The following is a 19,647-nucleotide window of genomic DNA, read 5'->3' as shown; positions in this document are numbered from 1 at the left end:
GGGATATTATGAGTCTTTGAGCTAACTGAAGTCTATAAATTCTTTCATGAATGAACACCTTCCACACACATTTGAACCATCACCGAAATGACTATTTGTTTCCTATTTCTTCTGCCTCCTTCCTCCAAGGGTCAGAGCACTCACTTGCTGGCAGCATAACCGGTCTTATTTAGGGCCTCTCTAGAGGCATCATGGGAAACAGCCATGAGTCAGCACTGGGCCACAGAAAGAGCCTCTGGGAACTTGAGAGGGAAACTCGACCCACAAGGTCTTACCAACTGTTTGCCCCTGATCACAGCCATATGTACATTCTTCAGTGATCCATCATCATCTTCAAACACTTCCGCTGACCACAAAGCACAATTCACATGTGTCCACTCATTTTGGCCAATGTACAGCAAACGCCCAGCATCCTATGAAGTAAAGAGATTGATTTCTAATTTCCTGGAGAAAAGATTGCCCCAAAGGTTTTCCTCAGTATATGCTTGATCGCAATCAAGGAAAAGTGTTTGATAGAACGTCTTGAGTTTGAGGACAGTTTTTTCTTCCCTAACTCTTACCCAAGTACATTATAAATTATATTAGAAATAGGCCTTCCAAGTCTTAGCTTTATACAGCTTTCAATGTAGAAAAGATACATCCTGTTCCAAGGATTCTGAGGTTCCTATATGATCTGCTTTATATACCTTAACAAAATCTCATCTCATCCCTCATTAGCTGCTGTTTCTGGACAAGGAAGACCTGTGATGTACAAAAGAACATGTCTGATCACGGAAAAAGGTATGCTGATTGGGAGTTGAGTGAACTAGGTTCTGGGTTCAGCCTCATTCTTGGAATTGGTTTTATGTAAGTTTATTCATTTCCAAGTAAAGATACTGATACCTAGAGTTTACATTTTACCATTTGCTTTTAGTTAGATTTATTTAGCCTACATAACTTGACTTGATTCTCAGTGATTCTGAGAGAGGTGTTAGAATTGCTCTCATTTTGAAGATGAAACAGGCCCAGAGAGGTTAAGCTGCTTGCTCAAGGTCAACAAGTAGGCGGTAAGGCATAGAAAGAAATCAAGGCAGCCTGCCAGAACCGGGCTCTTCACCATTCTGCCACACAACAGTAAACCCAGCTATTTAAGATGCAACTTGTATTTGATTTACAAAACCATTCTCAGGAAACTCTAGCAGGTTACTAGGTTACTAGGAACAAGCAAATCATCCTTTAACTTAAGTATTCAAGACTCCCAAGTGCCACAAACTAAGTCACAAATAAACATGAATTAAACAAATGGTACCCAAACACGGAACTGGGGTACATCATCCAATTTGGATCTCGGCTAATTCAGGCTCTGTGTACCAAGTACTTACATTAGCACTGTCATCTCCGTATGTCAAGCATAACGCGCATTGTCTATTGTCTTCTGTGCCTGGAGGTGGGTTCAGTTCTGGACTGTCTTCTCGACTCCTATCGGTATCTTGGGACCCAAAAGACATTGGTTAAAATGAGCAATACCACGTCTGATTTTCAATACAGAAAGAAAACAAAACTCTGCTTAAGTAGCCTATCAAAGCAAGACCTTCAAAAGTTGCCGTCACGTGAGCTCATGATGTATGACACAATGCTCAGGGCATTACTGCCGCTTCCCGACTCATGTCCAAGTCACACAGAACGGTTTTACTATTATTATTTTAAAGATCATTAAGGTTTCTTACTTGTAAGAATGACTTGAAGTGTCTTTCCACATATCCAAGAGTAAGTAAAAAATATTGAGTTCCAGTGCACACCCACCTGGGTTTACTGCAAGTAAACTGTGTTTGAACACGTTTTTGCAACCGGTGGATGGCGAAAGGCAAGTTCAGTAGACTTGTCTTAGCTACACTGGAAAAGATCACCCGCACTGCCATCCATCCAGTTGATGCTGACTCACTGCGACCCTGCACGACAGAGCAGAACTGCTCCTTTGGGTTTCCAAGACGAGAGATCTTTACAAGAGCAGAAAGCCTCATTTTTTTCCCCTGAGAAGTGGCTGGTGGATTCAACCTGCTAACTTTACGGTTAGCAGCCCAACAGGCAAACCAACTGCACCATCAGGGCTACCTGAGCGTCTGGACCAGATAAACTCGGGGCGGCGCGGACAACTCAAAGGCTGACGGCAGCTCTTTCAGCAGGAGAGCTGCTGCGGGGGAGTGATTACACGCTGCATTGCGAACTGCACGCTGCTCCGAGGGAGACAGACAGCGCTTTCTGCTCCCATAAAGAATTCCAGTCTCAGAAATGCCCAGTCTTACGGAGTCACTATAAGTTGGTATAGTGTGAATTTGGTTTTGGGAGTTCTACGGGGTAATTTTGATAGTGGTTTCAATGGACACAGGGGCTCATGGTGGCTTTTATGAAGAAGCTGTGGTAGTTACATAATCTGGTGTCAATTTGAGGATTCAGAGTGATCAAAGCCAGTGAGGCCTCTGTGAGGGCATGGCCGCCTGAGGGTTCTGGGAACTCCTGTTTGCCTCCCTGGAGGCAGGACACTGTCCCTCTCTCTGCTCACTCCCAATGAGCCTGATGGAGTTGTGTTGATGCAGCCAGAGTCTAGCTGGAGGAACCACAAGGAGACCCCTGCCAGTGCTACGATGATCACAAGCCATTGGATCCACAAGACATCCCACCCACTGGCCTGTGATCTTCCTGCACTGCACGTGTTTCGTGAGCCTGAAGAGGACTTTATAGATAGGTACCGAACACATGGACTAATATCGGGCTTATGGACTTGATCTGGACTGGGATGTTTTCTCAATATTCAATTGCTCTTATATATAAAGCTCTTTCTTATACACCTGAGTCTTCATGAATTTGTTTCTCTAGTCAACCCAGAATAACACAGCTTTTTTTTTAACTGTGCCAAGGAATTGCTTTCCCTCACCATGACAATGGACCTACTCATTCTTCAAAGATCCTACAAGATTTTGTCAGAAAACCACACCCCACCCACCTCCTAACCCAGCGGTCCCCAACCTGTGGGTTGCGACCCCTTTGGGGGTTGAACGAGCCTTTCCCAGGGGTCACTCGATTCCTCACAGTAGCACAATGACCGTGAGGAAGCAGCAATGGAAAAGTGTTATGGTTGGAGGTGTGCAGTCACCACCACATAAGGAACTGTATGAAAGGGTCCCGGAATTAGGAAGGTGGAGAACCACTGCCCTAACCCTGGTCTTCCCCATGCAGAGGTTTTTCTGGGTCAAGGGATGCAGACGTCACCTTCAGAAGAGTGCAGAGCTTCAGAGAGGATACGGGGAGGGGGAAAGAGCCTCACAGTTTTGGTTAGTAAATGTTTTTGTATATTTTTACGTATCCTCAGATTCAGAGAGTCACTGCATTCAGAGGGAAATGGGTAATGACATCCATCTGGTGCCTTACTCAAAATGGGTGGCGTAGGTGGGTGTAGAGGGGTGGGTGAGTCTGGTTCTCCAGGCCCTTTGGGTTTGGGAGCGGGGATGATTTTCTTCATCAGAGGCGGCTGCTCAGTGTGGCCGTGGTCCTCTCGCTCCTGCCACTGAGCATAGTTATGGTCAAGTGAAGGTGGAAGCACTGCATTGGGCAACATCCCGCTGCTGGAGAGAATGGAGTCAACAAGTATTTACTGCGCTCCTGTAAAGTTTATAAGATCATCACAAGGTTGCTAACAGCACTGGGTCTTGGCCCATTGCTTGACTCATCACAGAATACAGCAACAAGTCACAAAATAGCAAAACTACTTAAACACCCCCCCCCCCCAAAATAAAAACCTTGGAAAAAGCTCCCGGAAACAAATAGCAATTCTACTGAAGAATCCAAAGGACTTGCTAGAATAAAAATTAAAAGTTCAAATACGAAAAATTCAAGGAGTAGAGCGCACCACTTGAAATAAAACAAAACGCAATTTCAGCAAGGTCAATTATATGGCCATAGCACACATTTATGATACACATAAAATACAGAGAATAAAAAAATAGACAATGGTCTATAAGAAACATCAAGTGTTAGCTCCACACCAACACTAAAAAGGCCTTTTCATCCTAATTCGTTTCTAAATCTTAAAACTGGGTCTTCAAAAAAGCTAATTAGAAATTCTCAGATTGCTAGCTGACAAAAAGCAAAGAAACAGTTCTACTGAAATACTTACTTGCTCGATACTTTATTTGGCTCCCAAAACCTAGACTTTTTGACACTGAACCATGGAAAAACACGTTCCATTTGCTAGAATAAAAAACACATAAAATCAAAGATGTAAGCATTCAAGTGGAGACCACATCAAAAGCAACAACTTTACATCCTCTGAAGATGACGTCAGGAATAAAATTCTATCCACATGGGCAACTCACCAGCTTCCTCTCAAAAAATCAGGGGAGACAAATTAAACCAAAAGGTTTATGCACATCATAAAGCAAAAAGGGGAAGAAAACAGATCATGGGGATAATTACTCACAGATAAGACATTAAAAAATATGAACTATTAGAAAATAAACATTTGAGAATGATGATGCAACCAATGTACAAATATGCTCGACACAATGGATGGATGTATGGACTGTGATAAGCGTTGTAAGAGCCCCAATAAAATGATTTAATAAAAAAAATGATGGGCTAATATGTTAGGTAAAATTGATGTATGGATTGTAACAAGAGTTGTAAGAGTCCCCAATAAAGTGATTTATAAATATATATGAATTATTAATAGTCACCCGGATAAAGAAGGACTTGACCATGCTGTTGGCTTTCTTAATCTCTGGCTGCCCTCCATCTGAGTTAATGGCTGCTTGAATGATCTTCACGATGTCATCGCTGAACTCCAACTGCACACAAAAACCGAGCAACCATGATTCATACAGTACTATGCCCTCACATCGTTTCCTCTTCCTCTGAATCACCCCGCAGAGGTTCCAGAGGAAACTGACACTTTATTTCAATACGGTTGTAATTCCTTTTTGGCTGAGGCCCTGGTAATTCAGTCCACAATTAACTTGTGCCAGTCAAGAGATGCCAGGCTAAAAAGACAAGAATGTGAATAAATTAGCTCCATCCCGGTAAGTTGCCAGAGCAGACCCAATGTTTAAATTTGGACTGAAACAAATACATGAATGAGAGAAAGCACGGGCCATGTGAGAACAGACGGTCATTTTCTACACATCCTTCAAACCATAGGTCAAAAGGCAGCGAGCCGTCTACAAAGGAATGACTTGTAAAGAGACATCATTTAGATGGGATTTCAAAGGGCACAACCGATTAACTTCACATTCGCATTTTTTTTTAACCAAGAACAGCTCTCTTAATTCTTCCTCTTAAAGTACTTGTCCAAGAGAACTCGGATAAAAACCAAGTAGGAGACTGGAGAGCCTTCCCCATCTGAACACCTCTTCTGAAACACAGACTGAGGTGACTTGCACATTATCTTTTAATTTACATACGATGAGTCTAATCTCCCCAAAAGACCCAGGACAGCAAAAGTGGCCCTTGACATGCTGGGACTTGGCTCCACAGACATACCACTGACGTGTAGTTCCCTTGGTCCATTTTCCTCTGGACGCCCTCCAGGTCTGAGGGTTGCTGCTCTTCCTGCTTGCTGACCTCAGTGAGGACTGGTGGGTCTGGCCCTTCTGGGGAGCTGCGGGACGGTATGCTCTCCTCTGTCTCAGGGTTTAGGTCCGGAGGTTTGGCGGCCTGTCGGCAGAAAGGAAAGGTTTCTTTGATCAACACTGGAAACGATGAATCTGTGCAAATTTATTAAAGCCAATAAATATAACATCGAACGGTTCAGATCATAAAACCTAAAGAACATGAAAATAACCAGATTTTTCAAATTACAGAAAAGTTAAAATAAGTATGTTAGCTAAAAACTTGGTTAGGCCGATTTAGGAGCGTCCCTCAGGAACCTCCAAATCGAGGCTGAAGAAATCCAAACTGTCCCGTGCTTTTAGGATAAGCTGAAGATAAATGCTCAATTTCCTACTTAGTATACAGAGCTCCATTAGAAAACTCGGCCTTCAAGTTAAGATGATTGGCATGACCTTTCCAAGACTGTAACTACTCTGTAGATGTGCCGTTCACAACTTAAATGAACTCAGAGCTGTGGGGTTCACACTGTGCCCCGAGGAGGCCTGGGGATTCTCAGACTCAAAGGGTTCTCTCTAGTGCCACTGCTCCTATCTTGGCTTAGGCCGCCCGTCTTGCCCAGATTGCTTCAGATGCTCCCTCTCCACTAGTCTGGGCTCTACAGGCAATGGGTCATGTGCTGCAAAGCCAGCCGTCGGACTCTACCATTGGCTCCGTGGGAGAGGGGGAGGCTTTCTGCTCCCACAGGCCGATAGCCTTGGGAACGCAAAGGGGCCACTCTACTTATAGGGTCACTGAGTCTGAATTAGCTTGATGGCCTAGACTAGATGCTCTCGAATCTAGTAGAACGTTTTTTCTAAAAGGCAACTAGGATCAGCTTACTTCCTTGTCAACGTGGCTCCGCAGAGCCTTCAGGACATCAAGTCCAAATGTCTTACAGCAGCAAGCAGTAGCCTTTAACAGGCTTGAAGGTCTAGCTCTTTCCTATTCTCACCCTAAAAAGAAGGCCCTACTTTTACTCTAAAATTTTTCTGAGTGGATACGGCCCAAATGAGTAACTCTACAAAACCAAATCAAGAATGACAGACAAACGAAAGGGACCCATTCCACTACAAGGTAAAAACCAACAAGTTCTCAGAACCCAAAACGAGGCTTGGGCCTACCTGCCGATAGCGGAGCAAATGGCTGGTGGTCCGAGAATTCAACAAAGCCGTCAGAACGTGCTTCAGAGACAGCTGAAGCTCTTTTTCAAGGGCCAGTCGCCACTCCGCAGGGTGCCGCTCAGTACAGTTCACACAAGTGTAGGCGACACTTTCTGGCAAATTGGACAGGATCTCGTACATCTCATCTAGGAAAACAAAGACCTGCAGTGGGAGGCACTCCGCGACCAGGGGGAGCGAGGGGAAACTACTCCACTGAGCGCCCCACAAAGCGGGGCATTAGGCAGAGCACCAAGACTCCAAGGAGCCTGGTGTAGCTGCACACCAGGAGTGACGGACCTACACGAATCTGGGGCTTGGTTATGAAACAATCAGTAGGCGCTATTATTCAGCAAGCACCTACTCGGAAAGGATGCACTCATGACAACTGAGCACCAAGGGAACCCCATGCCGCTTGTTCGTTCTAGAGACCCAACATAAATTTGAGGCAACTTCAAATCAACATCACTGCCATAACTGCAGGGTCAGCCTGCGTTGGGAGCTGTGAACGTTGCTGTACTTAGAAGAAGGAAATGGTAATAAAATGACTCCAACCTTCTGTACCTGAAAGATTCTCACATTTGGAGTGGACCCAGCGATCGCACTTCCCGCACTGCATCATCTTACTCTCGTAGTCGTCGTCGTCGTAGCACTTGTCACAGAGGGGGCAGAAGTTCCCTGGAAGCAAAGCAAAGCTGGCAGCCGTGCTTTGGCTCAAACACCCCTGCTTTCCCGCCTGTGACTGACGTTTGCCAGCATCGTCCTCTGAAACGCCAGCCACGGCTGCCTTCTGAATCGCTTAGGACAGCGTAGACCTACTAGGGGATGGCTGCACATCTGTAGGGGTCAAGCTGATGCTCAGATGCTTCCTACATGCCACAGCTTCTGTTCTTTAGTCATGAATTAGGTTTTATAGATAACGGGGGAAAGATGAAAGAGAACTTGTAACTCTGAATATCCCAAAGAAATACTTATTCAAAGAGGAGGTGGCAGTAACAAATCAACTCACGGAGACTTCTCCTATGCCCAATGCTTTCACAGTAGAGCCTGCAGCAGAACTTCCATGTCCTGTCCCTATGTTTGACTTAATACACTCCCTTAAACTGATTTGTTAATCTTACCAAAATGATTTTAATGGTGATATTTATATCATCACCATATTAAAATTTCAAAAATAATGAGCTTAATGTGTGGTGTGATATAATTTTTTTCTAGTATACCTAGTAAAATAATGTTTGGCTAGAACTCATTCCTGAAACAATCAAATGTACATGTACTGTTGCATTGGGAAACACTGGCGTACAGCGTTTCACTGTGATTCGCGATTACAAACAGTCCTACGTATGTCCACCAGTGGCCATTCTCTGTGCAAAGGGAAGGGCCGCCTGAGGCACACGTTCAATGCTCCCAAACCACCTCCCACAGAGGATGTCTCCGACTTTTTACCCCCAGTTCACCTAAAGGCCACCTGGCCCATTCTCTGGCCGCACGGACTTTCTGAGTACCTTTAGCAAAGAGCTTGGCACAATCATGGCACAGCGAGAAATCGTGAGACCACTGTGCATCCCACCCTTTGCCTGGAGTTGTGGATCCACAGCTTTTGCAACGAACACACTTGGTGCAGATCTGGAAAAGAAGAAGAGAAGAAGCTCAGAGGGTGTTTCTTTTTCTAACTTAATTTCCCTTTTACTTAGAAGATCTGGGATGCAATCCATTGCTAGACCTGACTTCTTCCTTAGGAGGCAAAGAAGGATTCTGCTGGCATTCTCAAGCAAGGATATCCACAGGCAAGGGGGGCAGGCCCCCAAGTGAGCTAGCCCGTCTCCCTGACACAGTGCAGTGCACACACTCACCCAAACTTTCTTTTTCTTCGTGGGTTTGGTGGGGTAGTTTGGTCCCAGGCACTCAGGGTGATAGCTGTTTCGGCACTTATTACACTCCAGCAGCTGCTGTAAGAACACATAACGGCAAAGGGGCGGGCAGCGCATCACCTTCACTGACATCACTTAGGATCCCACGTCACCTTCGCTTTCAAGTGAGTACAGAAACCCAACCCAACCCAACTCCAGCACACATCACAGAGCAGAATGGCTGCACAGGACCTCCCAGGCTGCCGGTATCTGCAGAGCCGACTGCCACATTTCCTTCCCCCATGGTCCCGAGGGAGTTCAAACTGCCAACCTCAGGTGGCTTCACCACTATGCCAACACAGCCCACCATTGTTACAGTTCAAATCCACACAGATTGTTTACTCCAATTGCAATCACAGAGATCTAGTAGTCCTTGCCAGCGATACTCAGCAGTGTCTTCTTGTAAATTACATTTGGGTTCTTTCCTTGGTATTTAGTTAGTGTCATGTTTTGTTTTGCTACATTTGAAAAACTATAACACAAAAATAGGCAACTAGTTGCACTCCAATGAATGTCAAGCGATGAAGTCAACACACAAAAGAGTATACATACAAACCCCCTAACATTTAGGTCCTAGGAACTCATTAGAGGGCAGAAATGGAGAACAGCGTGATATTCTAAAGATTTACTCTCTGCTAGAGGGCCAATTCCTGAGAAAGACAGGTCTTCCTGCTCCCCATCAGGATTTACAGATTTAGAAACTCAGAGGCAGTTCTACCTGTCCTCTGGGGTCATTATGAGTTGACATCGACTCAATAGCGGTGAGCTGTTCAGTTTCTTGTGTTTATGGCGTTAATTCAGACTCACACTGACCCTCTGTAGGGTTTCCAAGTCTTTACAGTCTCCACGAGAGCAGACCACCTCATCTTTCACCAGTGGCTCAGTCCTCACCTTTGTAGCCTGATGCTGCCTTCCACAAACATGACAGAACTTGCAGCGCCGACAACACCAATTTTCCAGCTGGTCCTCTAGGGGGCGCTCGTTCTCCTCTAAACAAAACTTGTGGAAAGGCTCGCAGCAGACTTGGCAATACACAAACTGTAGTGAGGAGATGGAACAGAGGGGCGTGTCAAACAGCATGCAGAAATGCCAACTCTCCAGCCCATACACTTGTGGCTGCAGGAGCCTGGTAGCACACCTTTAATTCAATAGGCATTTATTAAGCAACGATTATATAAATAGAAACCCAGAGCACAATACTGGACACGGCAAGAGACTGATTCAGGGGAGTCAAGCAGTCAGCACAGAATGATAAAGTAAGAGCAAAAATATATCCAAGATCTAACAGAGTGTACCAAGTGCCACACCAAAGTACAGAAACAAAAGCCCATCACCACCAAGTCCATTTCTCCTTAAATCGACCTCACAGGACCAGCAGAACCACCTCTCCAGGGCTCCAGAGCAGCAAGTCTTTACACAGACAGACAGACTGCCACTTCTTTCTTCCAAGAGGTGGCTTCTAACTGGCAACCTTTAAAGCCGAGTGCCTCAAAAAGTGATGTGAGAAGGTTATACACATGGAGCTACAGGTCTGTAAAGGTGTATGGAAACAAGGTGAATGGGAGATGAGTCTAAGCTCTATTTCATGTGGGTGGATGCAAAAATAGGAGAAAAGACTTCATGAGAAAGTTAATGTTTTAGATAGGCCCCCAAAACTGAGAATATGTTCACCAGGGAAATGGAAAGAATCCCATATATATATATATATATATATATACATAGAAAGGGGTTCACACCTTGCAAGCATTTAACTCAATGTCGATTATGTAGAGGCTTAGTATGCTATGAGAGTCGAGCTGGAGAGATAGAAAATTGCTATGTCACAGAGGAGCTGGGTTACAGAAAATCTGTACTCTTAAGACTGCAGGGTTTTGAATGTCTTTTGAAGGTCATTATACAGGACAGACACTTGTAGTCTCTGACTCTAGAAACCAGTTCTTTTCCTATTAATTCAGGAGACCCTGGCATTTTCTTTTGCCATTAAAGATAACTGGCGAAATCTAATGAAGGTCTATGGATGACAGTATACTATGACTAATATTCTGGTTTTGAGAATTATACCATGAGCACTTTTAGAACACACACACTCTTTAAGTATTTAGATGCAAAAGGCATCATGCCTGCCGCTTGCTCTCAATGTCTTAGGTAAAAAAATGTGTGTGTAGATAAAATGGTTGGGTATATTTTATTTCTTGGTTTGTAACATCGGCATACGTATACACACCGAGAAGGATCAAGAACATGCGGTCAATATGAACACAGGGAGACTCTGGGTGTAGGGTATGTTCTTGCAAATTTCCTGTCAATCTGAACTCCTACCAGTACAGAACATTTTAAAAACTGTGAGTAGAGGGGGAATTCTCCAAAGCTCTGGTCATGTTTCGGGGCTGTCAATGCAGGCAGTGAACTCTCCATACTCCCGTTCCGTCTCTAGACATCCCAGGGGACTGCTGAGCAGAGTGTGCCGTGGGCGAGCACTGCACCACTGTTACTCCTGCCAGCAGCCTAACATGCGTGTGGAGCATGAGCGCGTGGAGGGAAGACAGGCAGGCTGCAAGGCCTCGGTACTTGGTGGTGGAATAGCCAGGAGTCAGGGTGGCTCCAGCACCTTAGAGCAATGTCTGATTTATAATAGGGACTGAGAAATGATTTCCTTACTGGATGAACACTAGGTCATGATTTATAACTTTGCCATTGAGTACTAAAAATAGCAAGCAGGCAGGACTGAGTCTCGGAGCTAAGGAGCAAGTCTCGCTGACAGTTCAACACCCACATCTCAGCCTGGCCGTGGCTATTCGCTACGCCCGCTGAATACGTCTCTTCTGTGAAAGCTACCAAGGTACAGAGTATTCAGGAATTTGAGGACTGCCAGAGCCAAGCACTACCGTAGCTGTTTGAAAGCGTGCTTTCTTTGTTTGAAACGTACAACTGGTGCAAACAAACAAACAAAATCTAAGATAAAGAAAACAATATAGGAAACAAAGTCACTTATAATCCAACCCCACTTAATACTTAGGTAAATATCCTTCCAGAATGTTTTCTACAGATATTTTGAAAATTTTTTCCTAAACCAAAATGGAACCTCAGTTTGTCTACCATTTTGGAACACACTATTTTCACTTAGGGGTACAGCACAGACCTCTTCCCGTGTCAATATGCACCTGCATGGGTTTATCTTCAGGGCTTGATACATGCCACTATAGGCATATCCTACAATAATTTACATCAAAGCCTCAAAGGACAGACTTCTGGGTTACTTCCAGGTTTTTATTCTCGTGAGAAGTGCTGAAAGTAACCCTTTGCTTTCCCTTTAGAGATGCAGACGTTGTGCCTGCACGCTCAAGTTAGTTTTCAAGATCCACTTAAGCTGATGTTAGTAACCCTTTTCTCTCACTGTGTCCTTAAGATGAATACCTGGAGTGGAATTGCTAGGTTAGAGGATTTACTCATTCTAAACATAAATATGTGTTTCCAAACAATCCTCCCAGAAAGATTATAATTAATTTAGATTTCCACCAACAGAAAAGTCCCCATTTCCACACCCTGCTTTAATCTTTAGTTGTGGCTCATCATAAGACTTCATATTTCCCTCCATGAACCAAGAACTGCCCTCCGGGCAAACTCAACTCCCTGCAAACCCATGGGCAACTTTAGTTCTCATTGTAAGCACTTCAGTCCTTTGCCGATTGTTCACTGTTACTTGGTTTTTTTGATTGCTAAAAGCTCTTTAGACAAGAGGGTCTGGATATTTAGTATATGACAATCAGCAAGAACTGTGCTTTTTCTAGAAGAAAACTACCATTTTATTCTGTTTAGACTTGTAGCGGAAAAACAAAAACTCTTTCAAAGACTCAATTTAAAAGCTGAGACTACTAGACTGTCCACATTCAATATCTTTGCTGTTCTAGGAAGAAGCAGTCTTCACTGAACTCTGAAAAACTTCCAAAAGCATAGCTGGTTTCCACAGGGGCTGGTATCTGCTAACCCCAAATAACACAGCATACAATGCTTTCCCTCTTTCATTCATGGCAAACGGATCTACGGGGACAGTTTCTGGGGACAAAGAAGCGGGTACCTCACCTCTACATGCCCACTACTGGCACAGAGAAAGCAAACCACCCTGGGCGTAATAGGCAGCGAGGTCAAGATGCCTAGGCCTCCCATCTCCCAGACATTCTCTGCTTCGCAGTCCTCCTGTGGAGAGAGAAAGACCGTCTATGAAGGCTCCGGGAATGTCCGCACCTTGGACAGAAAGCAAAACCCAAAACCCATGGCTAGTGAGTCAACGGGCTCACGGTGACCCTGCTCCACAAAGCTTGAAATTCCAGTGGCTACCAAATGCCAGAGCACCTTCATCTCACAAAGAAAGGACCCAGAGGCTACCCTATCATTTCCATTCCTTTTTTATATAAAAAAACTCTCATCGTGAGTTAGATGAAAGTTTATATGGAGCCAATCAGTTTTCTATTCAACAATTGATACATGTTCCATTTCATCTTCCTGATATTTCTTAAACTTACATTAAAAAACTCATTTTATTGGGGGATCTTACAGCTCTTACAACAATCCGTATATTAATTGTGCTTATGTTGCCATCATCATTTCCAAAGCGTTTTTCAATTCTTTTAAAATATGCTGCAAAAGTGTACCGGGACTGGATATCTCCCAGAGGTTTGTAGACTCGGACAATGACTGCTCTTTGATCACTGTGTGAGAGATCGTCTTCCTCTGTACCAGTGGTTCTCAACCTTCCTCAGGCTGTGACCCCTTAATACAGCGCCTTGTGTTGTGGTGACCCCCCACCATAACATTATTTTTGTTGCTACTTCATAACCGTAATTTTGCTACTGTCATGAATCCTAATGTAAAGATCGGATACACAAGATGTATTTTCATTGTCACAAAGTGAACATAATTAATCACCAAACAATATGTCATTATATATTGTGCAATATTTATGTGTTTTCCAATGGTCTTAGGTGACCCCTATGAAAGGGTCGTTTGACACTTCCTCCCAAAGGGGTCGCGACCCACAGGTTGAGAACCGCTGCTCTATTCCATTCTTACAGCAATTGCCCAGGAGGGTAGTAATGCTATGGAACATATGCACTCTCCAGCCAGCTCAGGCAGGTACCATGGCTCCCAAGCTGACCGATGCTGATGCACCTGAACTCATGCAGCGACAGCAGTGTGCGGTCACTCCTCCCTCCTTCCTGCTTGGGGCTGACTCTCTTCTTTAAAGCCCATGACCCTCCATGTAGCTGAGGGCCACTTAACACCTTTACCTTAAAGTCCACTCGGATCCTGTGGACTCCATCGGCTGGGGTTTTTTGCTTAGAACTGGTGCCGTTGGAGAGAGTGCTGAGGAGGTTCACAGCGCCTGCAGTCTCCTGCTTACTGACCGGAGGTGGCTTTTCCTGGAGACAGACGGCGGGTAAAGAACCGAGAAAGAGACGTAAAGCAAACCATAAATCTTACTAAGAGAGCTGAAAACCTCTCTAGCATAAGCATCTGAAAGCAGAGAAGTGGTCTAAGGACCTTCCCACGAGTTTTAAACGGGTGGGTAGAGAGGAGGGTGCATATTCTATCCACTATCAGGAATACAACGATGCCAAATGGCCTGCAGCCTAAGCAGGTGCCTGTGCTTGGACATATGGAGCCAGATCAGGGCAGAGCAGGAAGAGAAAGAGACCAAAAAAAGAAAAAGAAAAGAAATAGTTGGCGGAAGCATAAACCTATTTGCTGGTTAATTTTAAGAAAGCCCACTGCTATCCACAACTGTGGTGCTGCTCCTCCTTCAGCCAACTAAACGCCGCAGACAAACGGAGCTGTTCTCCTACCCAGTGAACGAACATTCTTAGAAAACAGCAGAGAAGCAAAAACCTCCTCACCTTTTCTTTTGGTTTTTGTTTTACAGGGATACTTGGGCGGGGAGCGACTTTTTTCTGTTTGCTTGGCTCTGGACCTAAGACATTGAAAACACATTTAGGTCAGACACTGCTGGATTGAGTCAACGCTAGATAACAAAGGAAACTTTAGAAATGAGTCTTTTTCATAGACCTCTTCTGTGAAGAGAAAGTATCGGGGAAAACAAACAAGCAAACAACAACTGAACTACTTAAACTCAAGGGTCTAAGTAGGAAATTAAGACAGTATCTCCGATTCAACAGAAATTTTGCTTCTATTTCTTTATTATTCTGTAATAGGTGAAAAGAAAACTGGTTTTCTTGAACCCAAGGCTAAAAATGACACACATGTCAGATTTTCAAATGCTGTTGGAGACATCAAGTGTTTTCGTCCCGGGGCTTCGCGTTCAGCAATTCCTTCGGCCTTCCTCACTCACCTGACTCCGGTGGTGGTGGAGGCGGCTTTTTCTTGGGCTCACTCGGAGTGGTCTTGGGAGCTTCTTTTTTCGGGGGTGCTGTGCTTGGTGGCTGTTGGGGGGTGACTGGTGCTGGCTGGGAGACCTGTTTGCTGGACTTGCGGGACGCTGGAGTGGTGGTGACTTGTTTGGGTTCGGGCCCTGGGGTGGGGGCATCCCCTTCGTCACTCTTTTCCTCGGTGGGCTTCCGAGAGGGAGGCTCACTACTGCTTTTCTTTGGGGCGGGATCCTCTCGTGCTGGTGGGGGAGGTTTCTGACTACAGTCCACTGTGTTCTTCACCACGGTGCTGTCTTTCTTTTCACTGGTTTTGGACTTTTTCTCTTTCTTTTTCACAGCTAGGAGAAACACACAAGTTAGGAAAGATCATCTACCTCTAAGTGACAGGGACAGTTCATCTGCAATAAAGGCCCAGAATCAGAATATAATGCTAGGTGCAGGCTGCCCCAGCTAAAGCTGGCACCGAAAAGACTCAAGAACACTAGTATCCGGTTGATCAGGGGAAAGAGGTATATGCTCTCCATGTTCCCAGACATGGGATGGACTGTAGTTTTTACATGAATTTTAAAAACATCATCTATGATTGAAAAACTTCAGGCATAAACTGAAAATAAAGGGCAGAGTTAAAACGAACTTCCCACATACTTATCACCTCGCCTAGGAAAACAATAGCTTCCTGGGAAAGGGCAGCTCGCTTTTGAAACTGAATGCTCTCTTCCTGCTGGACAGACACAACCCCCTGGATCAACACAGGGAGCATTTGGGGAAGACCTCTGGACACTACCTTTAGCTTGCTTCTGAAGGTAGGCTTTCGAAGGCATCCACTGTAGATTCTGGCATTTTCTCATCCTAGGAAAACCAAAAATTAAACTACGTTTAGAAAGCAGCGAGTGAGACAAGTGTGGATATGATCGTGGTAAAAAGAGGCTGCTCATGGCTCAGATTCTATGAGCCTTTGGTCCTTGGATCAGCAGCGTGACTTCCCTTTAGAATTTAAAAGGAACACAAATTCAATGACTTTTCAAACAGGACTCAAATTTCTTCTAACTAGTATTGAACACACACACACACACACACACACACACACAAAATGATCAATCAGTAAGGTTTGTAGTCCAGCTAGTACTGTTCCCTTATGATTAATATTAAAATCTGAATACCAAATGGACTCAAATTACCAAACAAATCTGTCTGTCATCACAGGGCTACAGGTCTGTCTCATAAGTTTATTATGTATTTTCCCCCTCAGCCTAACACTTAATGAAACCAAAACTTAAAGCCTAAAAACAGCATTGGTCCCATTGCCGCCCCTAAATTTAGTATAATTTGTATCTTGCTGTCATGTACCTTCTTCCTCTTCTGTGACTTGCCTTCCTTTCCCCGCTAACGAGACTGAGACAAGATTCTTGCTTAAGGCCAGATAAAACCAAAGCTTGTAAGACTGAGCCCTGTGACCAACTATCTGTTTGGAACCAGAGGGATCGCAACTCCTCAAAACGTTCCGCAGGAGGCTGAGGGGCAGTGAGCTTCTGTTGAAGGCAGGAAAATCAGGAAATTGTTGGATGAGCTAAAGAATATAATCCGTGTCATAAAATTGTACATGCAGAAATTGCTGAATGGTTTATGTTTTGCTGTGCATATTTTAAATAATAAAAACAAAAAAATATTTTAAATCCAAGTACAAAAGTACTTGTTGCTTAGAAACTGCTTGCTCTGAAATAAATGGAACTTAAAAAAAGTAGCATTTCTCTCAATCACTTTGTTATTCATTAACTCAACAACTATCTGTGAATTGATCACATCTATTAACAATATCAATATCTGATCATATCTGTGAATTGATAATATCTATCATCACACAGTGTCAGGCACTATGTGAGAAGCTCCATCACCAAAGTCTGTTTACGTAGCTCTCTGGATTCATTTCAAATAAATCGTTCAAGACACAAACTGACCGTAAAAGGGAGAAGGGTAACAGAAGAAAAAGAAAACGTGTCTATCAGGAGACAAAATGACCCTAAGAAAGCATTCAGAGGGCAAAGGGGATTACATAAGAGATCTCTAGTCTATCAGGTGACAAAATGATCCTAAGAAAGCATTCAGAGGGCAAAGGGGATTACATAAGAGATCTCTAGTCTATCCTAGATGCCAAAAAAAAATCTCAGTCCAACGGGCCTAATTCATATGCCAAAATGTGTCTGTTTTAAGTAGGAGCTTCCAGAGCCCTAGTGGCCACTATGGTAACCATGAGCCTCATGGAATCAAATTTCATAAATTGAAGGGGTGACGTCAGGAGTCGTGGGGGAGAGGAGGAAGATACCCACTCACTTGCAGCACTGCTTCTTTATATTGCGGCCACCGAACTTGGGCTTGTCCAGGCAGTTAGTACAAACACCACAGTCCTCAGGCACCTGACAGCCAGGGCACTGCCCACACCGCCTTGAGCGCCGCCCTTTCTTGACCGGGGGCTCCTGAGGGGCCTTGTTTCTGGTGACGGGTTTAATTGGTTTGATGGGTGGAGCAAGAGGTTCAGCATCTTCCGAGCCAGCAACTGATGACTTGTCTGTAAAAGAACCGTGCTGTTAGCTCTGAGGGCAGGCCTCATCTCCTCCTGGGAGAGGAGGGAGCTCCTGAAGACGCACGGGTCCTACTGTCTGCCTGACTTCAGAGCTGACATCCGTTACAGTAAGAATATCCATGGGCAGCGTTCACAAAAGTCTGGTTTTCCCATCAAATCTCTGATGTGTGTTTCAAAACCTTTTTAACCTGCAGCCTGATGAAAGCGAAGATCCCAGCGCAGGAAGCAAAAAGCCTATCATAAAATCAAGAACACGAATGGAACACCTCGGAAAGTTTGCTACCCCCAAACGTTCTACGAGCAGCCGCCCGCTACCTAAGAACGTGCAAGGCAGTTGTGAGAAGGCACCTCAGGGGGCAGAACTCACCCACGGTCCAGGTGCTGTGCCACAGGCAAACTGAGACAGGCCTGGTCATTAGACCGCAAGCCTCCTCGGACAACCAACCTTAGTTCAAGGGCTCTCAAGTGGCCCTGCCAAACGTTTCTCCCACTGCAGGGAGGAAGTCTGGGGCATTTCCTCTGAACATCCCTTCCTGCTCTCCTTTTCCAGGGGCAGACTTACACCCCAGTCCAAAAACCTCTACTTCTCCTGGCTCTCGGGGCATCTTCCTCCACCAGAATCCATGCGCCGTTCACCTTACACCTAGCCGTATGCTTCTCAGGGGCACAGGGGAATGCTTATGGCTACGAAAAACCTACTGGGCATGCCCGACAGATGGGCAAACACCGGTTACCCATCTCTGACCTACCGTCATTCCCCATGGAAGACAAAATCTTCTCTCGTTCTTCCCAGGGCAAGGCACTCAGGGTGGGCATGTCATCAGGAAACACAGCTCGTTTGCGGCCAAGGGCAACAGCAGCTCTTCTGCAGACGTGTTTAATCCGGGGTCCTCGAACAGAAGTCTCAGAAGAATCGCTCTCTTGACCCTAAATAGAGGGTAAGTAGTGAGGAAACAAACAATCAAACCACACATATTGAAAATATAATTCAGTGAAGTCAAGGCAGCTGCTTAACTTAGTATGATTTCAAATCAAAACAGCCCTCGTTCAACCCGGCTAATACACGCTATGGCCACATGGTATGTTGGCATGTACTACGTGACATGTCTCTTTTTTGGGGGGTGGTGGGGGTGGTGGAATTCAATTACCTCTGTCTCCTAAGATGGCAGCAAATGAGGCTTAAAACAACAACAAAGCTTATATTTTCAAGGATATACTTCTTAAAATTCCCCTCAAAAGTCAAGCTGCCAGTCTACATTGTCGGAATGTCCGCCTGCTCTAAGCAGGACTTATCTAACCGCAGATGATTCCCTATATGGACTTTGCTGGGACCCAGGGACGTAGGAGAGACAGGACCTATCGAAATGACTTATTCATAGTGTCTGAGAGGGACCATGTCCCCTGAAGAAGCCTCTCTGGACCGGGAGAGCTGCTACATGGAAAAAGACAGACCAGCTGAATAACAACAGACTCAGGTTTGTGGCCCTATCCTGTCCTACGTATGCATCTCCTACGTGACAAGTAAAAACAAAAAAATCTAAATGTGAGTTTTCTCAGAAAAGACCAGTGCTGATTTCTGCCTAAGCCATGCTGTTCTTTGTAAAAACCTGCCTTAAATTACGGACTTCTTAAATAGCTATCGTCGTAAGTGACTGCTATAGCTTTCCTGTCTGGCAACTTCCAAATGCTTGGCTGTCTGTAGTCTACGAAGATCTACTACGCCATTGCTCTAGCCACTCACTGGTCAGAGGAAGAGAATGCTTCTCTGGAGTTTTCTACTTTAGTGGGGCTACTAAAACAACCTGACACTACCCATCACCGACTCAATGAAATACCACACTCAGAAGGCACAAACCGCTCAGCACCCTCTATAATCCGGCCCCAAGCGACTTTTCGGCCTTCGTGTGCCTCCCTCAAGTCGTGTTCTCCTCTTCTGCCTCTGCCTACACTGCTCCCTGCGGAACGCTGTCCTCCTCTGGCACTTTCCGCCTTTCAAACCCTAC

The 19,647-nt window shown here is 44.9% G+C and overlaps 1 protein-coding gene across 7 annotated transcripts in view; it reads right to left on the bottom strand.

Annotated features, from left to right (window-relative positions):
- KMT2A (lysine methyltransferase 2A) overlaps window positions 1–19,647 on the bottom strand; it is a 79,805-nt gene that overhangs the window by 24,346 nt on the left and 35,812 nt on the right. For 3 of the 7 annotated variants that reach the window (XM_075546661.1, XM_075546665.1, XM_075546667.1), the window contains 18 exons: window positions 18,394–18,571; window positions 17,395–17,629; window positions 15,851–15,915; window positions 15,030–15,404; window positions 14,578–14,651; window positions 13,972–14,103; window positions 12,767–12,880; window positions 9,578–9,724; window positions 8,630–8,725; window positions 8,282–8,402; window positions 7,332–7,454; window positions 6,741–6,925; window positions 5,512–5,685; window positions 4,710–4,820; window positions 4,151–4,224; window positions 3,406–3,599; window positions 1,362–1,468; window positions 276–413 (listed from right to left, as the gene is read on the bottom strand). In XM_075546661.1, coding sequence (XP_075402776.1) covers window positions 276–413; window positions 1,362–1,468; window positions 3,406–3,599; window positions 4,151–4,224; window positions 4,710–4,820; window positions 5,512–5,685; window positions 6,741–6,925; window positions 7,332–7,454; window positions 8,282–8,402; window positions 8,630–8,725; window positions 9,578–9,724; window positions 12,767–12,880; window positions 13,972–14,103; window positions 14,578–14,651; window positions 15,030–15,404; window positions 15,851–15,915; window positions 17,395–17,629; window positions 18,394–18,571 — 2,643 coding nt within the window. The remainder of the gene's footprint in view (window positions 1–275; window positions 414–1,361; window positions 1,469–3,405; window positions 3,600–4,150; window positions 4,225–4,709; window positions 4,821–5,511; window positions 5,686–6,740; window positions 6,926–7,331; window positions 7,455–8,281; window positions 8,403–8,629; window positions 8,726–9,577; window positions 9,725–12,766; window positions 12,881–13,971; window positions 14,104–14,577; window positions 14,652–15,029; window positions 15,405–15,850; window positions 15,916–17,394; window positions 17,630–18,393; window positions 18,572–19,647) is intronic. The other 4 variants (XM_075546664.1, XM_075546666.1, XM_075546663.1 and 1 more) reach the window with 3 other exon arrangements.

This window comes from Tenrec ecaudatus, chromosome 4 (genome assembly GCF_050624435.1).
Source record: "Tenrec ecaudatus isolate mTenEca1 chromosome 4, mTenEca1.hap1, whole genome shotgun sequence".
NCBI classification, from domain to species: Eukaryota; Metazoa; Chordata; class Mammalia; order Afrosoricida; family Tenrecidae; genus Tenrec; species Tenrec ecaudatus.
This window is presented reverse-complemented; position numbering and strand designations above follow the sequence as displayed.